At 32.6% G+C, this 9,472-nt stretch overlaps 2 protein-coding genes across 2 annotated transcripts; both read right to left on the minus strand.

The window, feature by feature from the left end:
* Positions 1-341: 341 nt before the first annotated feature.
* Positions 342-2,383, minus strand: LOC145950847 (isoflavone 2'-hydroxylase). Its single transcript, XM_083062670.1, has 2 exons — positions 1,407-2,383; positions 342-1,156 (listed from the first exon to the last, which is right to left on the minus strand). The coding sequence occupies exons 1-2, from the start codon at positions 2,298-2,300 to the stop codon at positions 548-550; spliced, it is 1,503 nt and encodes a 500-aa protein (XP_082918796.1). The 5' UTR covers positions 2,301-2,383; the 3' UTR covers positions 342-547.
* A 3,356-nt stretch (positions 2,384-5,739) lies between these two features.
* LOC145955600 (uncharacterized) lies at positions 5,740-6,318 on the minus strand. The gene is made up of 2 exons (XM_083070555.1): positions 6,013-6,318; positions 5,740-5,898 (listed from the first exon to the last, which is right to left on the minus strand). The coding sequence occupies exons 1-2, from the start codon at positions 6,316-6,318 to the stop codon at positions 5,740-5,742; spliced, it is 465 nt and encodes a 154-aa protein (XP_082926681.1).
* Between the last annotated feature and the right edge of the window lie 3,154 nt (positions 6,319-9,472).

The raw sequence follows: 9,472 nt of genomic DNA on the forward strand, positions 1-9,472 counted from the left end.
AAACATTTAACAAATGTCTATGATAGATACATAAGTCATAATATTTATAACATATATTTTAACAAAAAGTTAGGTTCAAACCTAGTAATTAAATTATAATATAACATAATCTGACCTAACTTATTTTCATCCTTAATCATAATTATAGATATAAAAGCTTGTAAAAAATAATTATAATATATATTTATACTTTTAAAAGTTATATGTAAAATTTTTAATATTATAAATATATAAATAAGTATTCTCTTCACTATCTAAAATTCTTGGATCTATCACTATCTAAAAGACAATAATAAAGAGATAAAGCAAAAGGAAAATCTATTTTATAAAAGCTTTATGAATTATAATATAAAGTAAAGAAATTTATTCAATAAATTTAGGGGTGTATACATATTGATATTGTATATGCTAATTCACACCCAATTACAGATGGCTTTGTAGGCAACAACAAATCATTTATTTTCGCAAGTATTTGCCACCAATTACACATTGAAATTAGAGATATCTTATATTCTCACCCAACTCTACCAAATTAAAAGATTACTAACTAATAACTTCCAATTTTGTCAACAAGTGGGCGAGCCTTGCACATAGCCTCCAATGGAATTAACCTTGACAAGGTAATCCAATTATTCTCTGTCATATCAAGTTTTTCCTCATTTACTCGTTTCCAGTCAAAACACTGAATCAACAATCCCAAAGTATAGCTAACACTTTGCATAGCCATGGCTTCTCCTGGGCAAGCCCTTCTTCCCATCCCAAATGCTACTAACTTTTTTTCCTCACCTTCTTCATCAAACCTCTCAGGTTTAAAGCTTGTGGCATCTTTCCACAAGTGTGGATCTCTTTGCATGGCCCAACCATTAATTATGACTATTGTGTCGCGTGGGATTTTGAACCCTTCAATAGTGATGTTTTCTGAAGAAACGTGTGGTATTAGCACTGGAGCTGGGGGATACAACCTTAGTGTCTCCAAGACAATCTTCCTAAGATAAGGAAGTTTTGGAAGGTCTGACTCATTTAACAATCGGTCTTGTCCAACTTGAGTGTCTAATTCATCTCTTGCCTTTTTCAACACTTCGGGGTGGTTCAATAAATTAGATAATGACCACTCTAAAGTTCCAGTTGAAGAGTCTGTTCCGCCAAAGAGCATAGCCTGTAATGTAATAAAGTCCATCATAAGAAGTTTGAAAAATTGTTTTCATATAGACGAAGCAAAACACTTTTTTTATCCATCGGTATCAAGGAGTAACCCTACTTCACCAACTAAACTACAAACCCAGAATATATGATTTTACAACAAAAGCGTTATTATCTCACTAAAACACATGATTTTGAATGAGAGATTAAAGAGAAATCACAATCTTTGGGGAGAAAAAGAAATAAAAGTGAGAAAAAGGTGATACCAAAGCAAGGCCTTTGATGATTTGGTCGGTATAATACTCGGGCTGCGTCTCTTGCAATTTGAGGAGATGGTCAATCATGGAGTTCTCTCTTTGCTTCTTGCTACGGTTCTCATGAATGATCTTATTCAAGATTGCATCATACCTATTACTAATATTCTTCAAGCGCTTCTCCACACTCTGAAAGTCAAACCATCTGAGGAAAGGCAAGTAATCTGCTTTGTTAGACAAGCCCATGAGTTCAAGCATCTTTGCAACCGTCTCTCTGAACTCCTTGGCTTCCTTCACATCCTTTATATCACTCTCTTCTCCGTAAAACCTCTTCCCCGATATCATCCTCATGATGTTGTTGTACGTCAAGTCATGGAACATGGAAGTCATCTCCACGTGCGCAAACTCCACGCGCGAGTTCCTGGCCAACCTCTGTATCAACCGCTTAGTCTCATCGCTACGGATTCCGGAGAATGAGTGAACACGCTGCGTTGAGAGAACATCGAGGGAAGTGATGCGGCGAAGGTTGCGCCAGTGCTCGCCGTGGGAACAGGACCCTACGGTGGTGTTGCCGTAGAAGATGTATTTTCCCGAGAGGGAAGGTAGCCGGTTGGCCAAGGCAATGTCGTGTTTGGTGAAGCATTCTTGGAATGCGGAGGGTGAGGAAATAACTACAGCGAGACGGGACCCAAACCAAAGGGAAACGATGTTTCCGTAATCTTTGGAAATGCGGTGAAAGGCACGGTGGATAGGTTTTTCGAGGAGGTTGAGGTTGCCTATTATGGGAAGTGGTGAGGGTCCTGGTGGCAGGTTTCGGAGTTTTCTGGTTTGGAAAAGGAACTTGAGACTGAGGAGTAACACCAAGATGGAAAGGAGAGAGTACGACAACACCAACAAGGGAGACATTTCCCTTTCCTTTTTCTAGTTGATTATACTATTAGTGGACAATATAACGTCTATGTGTCTACGTGCACTTACCGATGCCATATCTGCCATGCCAAGCCACCTTTATATAGAGAAGAGTCGTAGCATGGCGGGACTCTCTGCATGGTTTTGACTGACAGTGATACTGTACTGATTACAGATTGACAACGCCGTGCCGTGAAACTAGATATTTTTTAGTACAATATTTACGTTTTTTTCTACCTTATATTATAGTATATCATAGTATTAGCAGCCATGTTATAATAGTTGCAAACTTTTAAATATTATATTCTACTGTTTAGCAGCCATGTTATAACGTTGACGAAAAAACTTTTATTCTATTAATTAATAATTCAAAATTGTTATATTGTAAAGGAATTTTGATGAATTGATACGCCGTGTGAGGATAATTGACGAAATAGTCTGAGATGCCATCGCGATTAGTACTACGTGGGTGGTGGGTGTGTGGATGAAAGACGTCAAAAACTACATCTGACACGACTCAGAGTAAGTAACATAGTAGAAATAACATTATTAAACAAATGTTGATTTAATTTTCTAAAACATGTAGTATTTTATTTTTGCCAAAAAAATAGTATTAGAACTCACAAATGTAATTATTTCATATTTAATTTTAAAAATAATCATGGAACAAATCAAATCAAGAAAAGATTAATTTACAAAAACAAAAATATGTTTTTATTAGTCGATAATTTATTGTACCTTTTGTCTCAACTATAAATTACTAAAAAAAAACGAAAATACATATATTTATTTTTATTTAATAACTATACTTTTTTTCTATTATTTTTCGGTCACCATTATTTTTTTCTTATTATCAACGTTTTACTATCACTACCATTGTAATGCTATTTCGTCCTAATGAAATAGTCAAAATTTTCTCCAAATGATTAAAGTTATATAATAAAATATTTATCTATATTTAACCTTTTAAATTATTAGTAGTTAAAGATATTTTTGATACCTCCAATTTAAAAAATACAATATTTTTCTTATATTTATTGTCACCGCCACAAGCATTGATCACCAATGTCACTATAACATCATCAACGCATTTGGTGTTACTACTATTATTTCACAAGATTTTTACAAGTACAATGACTTTGTCATACACTTTATATTTCTTTATCTATTACATTAATTAATTATACTTATTTTTATTTTTTTTAATTTTTTTTATGATACTACCTTTTTAATTTTTTAATATATTAATTATTTTCTCTAATAATTTTCTCCCAACTCATATGCAGTAAGGTTGGGAATAAAAATGTTAAAAACTATATTAATATTTTTTTTTGTTCGTTCATTCACCGCCGATAGCAGTAATTAATCTTCTCGCTACGTTGGAGGCACCTCAAAGAGTGGGATAACTGGCCCCAAAATTTAACGCGACTACATACATAAGGCAAAATTTGAACCTCTGATCTTACTTAAGCGTACATCAAAGAGATGTAAAAAAAAAAAAAAAGACAAAAACACTTTTTTTTATTCGTAATATGAAAATTAAAGTTAATAACTAGCATAGTATACATATATTATTATTTTTTATATCTTTATATAATTTTTTATTATCTTAACTAGAGAGATCAAGATATTTTATGTTTTTAATAGTTACACATAAATTAAAAATATATATAAAAAAATCTATATCCAAATTATTAATATAATGATTAATTAAAAAATAGAATCTAAAAATGTGGTTAACAAAATATCTTTTTCTAAATTACAAATTTTATTTTATTTTAATGACTTTTTGTTCAACCTACGCCGCTCAACTGGTGGGGAATTCATTTTGTCGCATACGGCTCAAAATTCCACGTCGAAGACTCGTGGTGTGCCAAGAGTTTTGAATGAAAAAACTAAAATACGTACATTTCGTATCCTTATTTTTTGTCGTCCCAATTGTTACTAATTTTAAGAAAAAGATATTTAAGTCCTTTAGCTTTAATTTTGTAATTTTACTTTCAGTTTTATAAATAAAAAATTTGGTATCGACACAAAATTGTAACATTGATTATAATTTTTTCTTAAATAGATAATATAATGACTAATGTACAATAATATTTAAATTAATTAAATTAAACTTTTAATTGTCATTCTATTTAATTTTATTTTATTCTTCTATTTTTATAACATAAAAATGGAGATAAAGTGTAATTTTATTCTTAATATTAATTATTATAAAATTTACTTCATGTCATTTTGTGATAAATAATATAATTTTAATAATTAATTAAAAAAAACATTTAACAGTGAAATCAAAATTACAAATTATAAAAATTAAGAGAATTAAAAGTGTGAACTTAATATAAAAATAAAAATTATGAATTAAATATTATAGCAAAAAAAATTACAAATTTTCGAAATTCAAAAATATTATAAAAATTATTTGTGTGAATTATATCAAAAAAGGAAAAGTATTTATGGCGTCAACTGATATAAAAAGTTGACTAATTATGACTTACAATAAATTATTATATCATTAATAATTTAAATTTATATAAGATTTAATTTTATTAATTTAAATATTAAATTATAATTACATATTATGTACATTTTTATACTGAATTTTACTAAAATTGAATAATTGAAAATATATAATAAATAATTTTTAATTTTCTATTATATTTTAAAATATAACCATATCAATTTTGATATTTAATAAAAATAATAATAATTTTAAATTAATACATTTTCAAATATATTGATGTCTTTAAAAGTTAATTTAATATTATTATTTTTTAATAAATTAACTTGACAAAAATATTAATAATATAAGAATTTTGTTTTGATGTTCAAATCATCAAACCTGATCGCGCTGTTCAACGCGCTCGCAAATATTGAACTCTCTATACATTATTCAACGGAAAAATTGACCGCAAGTCTACATGAGATTCCCGTCCATCGCTTATGAGACAAAATTATCCGCAGTAAATACAATAAATTTTAAATTTTGAATTCAAATATATATCATTATCGATAAAAATTTATAGATATATTTATCTTTATATTAATAAAAGTAAAAATAATAATAAGTAAGATACTATTATGCAATCCATCCTTATATATATATAATGAACATTTGTACAAGAGTATTTTTAGGAATTTTTTTTTAAATTTAGAAATTCATTTAACTTTATATATAATTTGTTATATATATATATATACTTAACACAATTTCATTAAAATTTGTTGAAAAAATATATTGGTATTCAATAATATATGAGTATCCCATAGTGACATATTCGGTTTTATTATCTATCTTTCCAATATCTCTTCTACTTGTTCCTTTAATTCACCTAACATAGTTGAAGTCATCCTGTACGGAGCTAATGATGCTACCCCTACACTTGGAATCAATACTAAACTCAATTTCCTTGGTAGAAGGTAATCTAAGCATCTAATCCAGAAACACTTCTAGAAAATCATTCACAATTTCTATCCCATTGATCACCTTTTCAGTTTCTACAATTATAGCAGCAAACAAAATGAAGCACTCTACTCCACCCCTTAATAGATCTTCAACTTGACTAATTAACACCAACACCACATCCTCCACCTAAAGAAACACCAACTCTCGATTAGCACAATCTATAAGGATATAATTGGTAGATAATCAATTCATCCTTAAAATTATGTCATTATCAACAAAAAATAAATAGATCAAGTTCACCTTATTCGTCATACCCTTCATCTTTAATGGACAACCAACACACATCTCAAAAGTAATCACAAAAGTAGAAACAAGAGTAAACACAAGCAAGTCTAACCCCAAATCACACACAGGCAATCTCAACCTTTCATCACAAACATATGAAATAAATGAATGGGTGGCTCTAGGCTCAAACAGAATCAACAAATCCTTATCGAAAGCTTTACCCTTTCCCTTCACCAAATCAAAAAAGGTAGAAACTTCAGCTTTGGTCAAGGCAAATGCAAACACTACCAGCTGTAGTAGGCCTTTTCGCTCTTTAAGCATCCTTGGGGCTACCTAGCCCCTGAAGAACAATCTCTCGACACATGGCCCATCTGCCCATATCTAAAACACTTGCTCTCGGTATGCGAGTAATCTATAATGAAATGAGCTCCTCCACATCTATAACATCTGAGACTGATAGCTCTACCCTGAGCTCTTCCTCTATTGTGTTACTAGGCGTCCTTGTGATAGGACCTTTTTATTGTAACTGGGCCTATCATAAGGTTTCCTCTAACCTCCATTCTTCTTGGACCTAGTTGGACTTTCAGTAGTTTTCACTACTCAATTACTATCTTTCAATCTCTTAACAACTTTAGTCTTCTCCACCAAGGTCAGAAACTCAGTGATGGTCATAGGTACCACCACCCTCTTCAACTCATACTTAGCAAATTTCCTACACTTTCAGGCTTCAAAGATAGTCTATAAGTAAAAACAAACCATGTGCTCAAATCTCATAGCATAACCAAAATCTGATAAGCTCCTCTGGTGCAACCTCATAAACTCCACCTTCTTGGGGTGTCTCACACTCTCTGGGAAATACTTCTTAAGTAACACTCTTTTGAAGCATTCTAGTCAACAACAATTTCTCTAGCAACCAAAATCTATTAAGTGCTCCTCCACTAGTACTCCACCTCTCCTACCAACATATAAATTGCATAAGCCAACTTCCTTTCCTTAGAGCATCCCAATATAATAAATATTTTTTCCATCTCACAAATCCAGTGATTAGCTACCTTTAGATCTGCATCTCCTTTAAATTGAGGAGGGTGGCACTTTCAGAACTCAGCTAAGTCTCGACTCTCTTGAGACCCAAATGGTCTTGCTGCCCCAATTGTAGCTTTCTATGCTTTCGCTTGAGCAAAGTTGGTGTTTTAATATTACATAACCTTGACCATCATCTTCATGGCATGGGCTATCTACTCATTAGATCTAAACATCTTCTACATAAGGCAACAACTCATTTAGCAACACAGCACAACAACTATTCAACATTACTCAACAACTACCCAACACAATTCAACATAATCAAAAGGTATTACACAACAAAAACCAAATGGGACCACCCCCACAAAGTGCACAAAATACTTAGTCAGCTCTAATACCATAAAAGTGTAATGACCCAACTTGGTCCACACACTATATGACACAGAAACTAGTAGTGGAAATATCTAACTTAAGACTATAGATATACAAATACTAGAGCTTGCATTATACTGCAAATATATAAGGAAAATCAACTAAATAAATAGATGCAATATAAATACAATAATCTAGTAATATAACCTATACATCCTAAGTTATTAGTCAAAGAACTACAGTGACGATACAAAACTAACAACAGGGTAGTCAACAAAATGTCCTCCATCTCCTATGCCACTAGGTGACCTCCACAGCAAATCCCCAGCCATATTCCTGCCCTACTCCTATACCATGTATGATCATTGCAGTCCACACCATATGGAAACATGCAAGGGTAAGCTAGAGTAAGAAAGAAACAATGTAAATGCATCACAAAAATGTCACATCATCATTTCATCTTAAAGTACACAGCAATAAACAACACATAATACAACACAAATCAATATAGTGCAACTCTAGCTAATTATCAACACAACATTATAGATTATCTCAACTCAACAAAGCATATGAATAACACAATCAACTCAACACATCATATGCTTAACACATCACTCATATGCGTCGTCACACATTTCAACTAGTAAATATCCTACAACACAAGGTAAGTAGTTTAAATAGCTTGATCCTACCAAACCAACAACACAAGGTAATCTTTTTGGGCTTGCTAGATCAACAACAAATTGGATATAAATTCACAACGCAACAACTTAGTTTTTCAAATGTTACAACTTAAATAAGGAATTATAGTAGTAATGTTAGGATAGAACAATTTTGTACAGGCCTACCATGACATTAGATAGCTTAATCAAGCCTCGTATGGGATTAGTCCACCAACTATCCTCTAAATACTACAACCTTCTGATACTTCGTTAGGAACTTCGTTTCCGACTTCATACTTTATTTGGTTGGTTACTTGTAATAGCATAGCTCGACCTAATCCCTATATTGTGGTCACTTCATACACGTGTACCTCGTCCTTGTCCATGCACGAGACCAACAAAGTCCTAGATGAGAATAACACAGCATTTTATGGTCAACATCTGAAGAAGGATTTTTCAACAAATTGGGATCTCAAAGAACCACAATACAATATCTACACAATAGGATATGCAATTTTCAAAAACATCTCCTCTAGTTCTAAGTGATCAACACAACTCAACTACACAACAGCTTATTATATTTTTCAACATAGCAACTCAATCAACACACAATTATGCAACTCACATCTCAATCATCACAACTCTTTTTCAACTCCATAATCATCTAACATATGAACAACACATGGTACATTCAATACACTACACATCCAACATACAACATGGTCAACACCTAACTCAAATTGTATATCTTTTCCTTATTTGACAACTCACAACACAATCATCACATACTATGTCATTTCTGCAACTCGTGCTTCATTTTGTCATATAACATCTCAAATCAACAAGAAAATAACACTTTATCAACCAAATCACCATGTTTTTCTCCAACAACTCACACTTGGCACTACTCACCTTGTGCCTCGCGTCACCCAACTAGGGAGTTCTCTGCCTCGCCCACATCCAATGTTACACGAACCGTGCCTGTAGGCACCCAATTTCGTCCGGGGGGCATACAAACAAAGAAATGGACATCTATCATGAAAGAAATGGAGCTACCGAGCATGGAAATAACAAGATAGGACATTAGAGGGCCCAAAAAGCCCAAATTCGCTATTTTTATAGTGGCCCGGAACAGGTCGTTCCCAAGTTCGGAACGGGCCGTTCTCGAATTGAAACGGGCCGTTTCGAGGCTTCTAAAAGGCCTAAAATTGTAGATTGGAACAGGCCGTTCTAAACCAGAACGGGTCGTTCCAACCTATCAAAAGGGGGCTTAATTTGAATCGCGAAACGGCTGTTCTGAAATCAATACGGGCCGTTCTGTTACCTGGAACGGGATGTTCTGATTTCAGAACAGACCGTTCTAGGATTCAAATTAACACACAACGGCCATATCCAGAACGGGCCGTTCCGATTTTGGA

This window comes from Cajanus cajan, chromosome 1 (genome assembly GCF_000230855.2).
Source record: "Cajanus cajan strain Asha chromosome 1, NIPB_CcT2T_4, whole genome shotgun sequence".
NCBI lineage: Eukaryota > Viridiplantae > Streptophyta > Magnoliopsida > Fabales > Fabaceae > Cajanus > Cajanus cajan.

Excerpts from the sequence above, each read along its gene's own strand:
- LOC145950847 (XM_083062670.1), bottom strand. The coding sequence starts at position 2,300 with ATGTCTCCCTTGTTGGTGTTGTCGTACTCTCTCCTTTCCATCTTGGTG. Across the intron at positions 1,157-1,406 it reads TCATCAAAGGCCTTGCTTTG|GCTATGCTCTTTGGCGGAAC; the intron begins GTATCACCTTTT and ends ATTACATTACAG.
- LOC145955600 (XM_083070555.1), bottom strand. The coding sequence starts at position 6,318 with ATGCTTAAAGAGCGAAAAGGCCTACTACAGCTGGTAGTGTTTGCATTT. Across the intron at positions 5,899-6,012 it reads TGAAGGGTATGACGAATAAG|GTGGAGGATGTGGTGTTGGT; the intron begins GTGAACTTGATC and ends GTGTTTCTTTAG.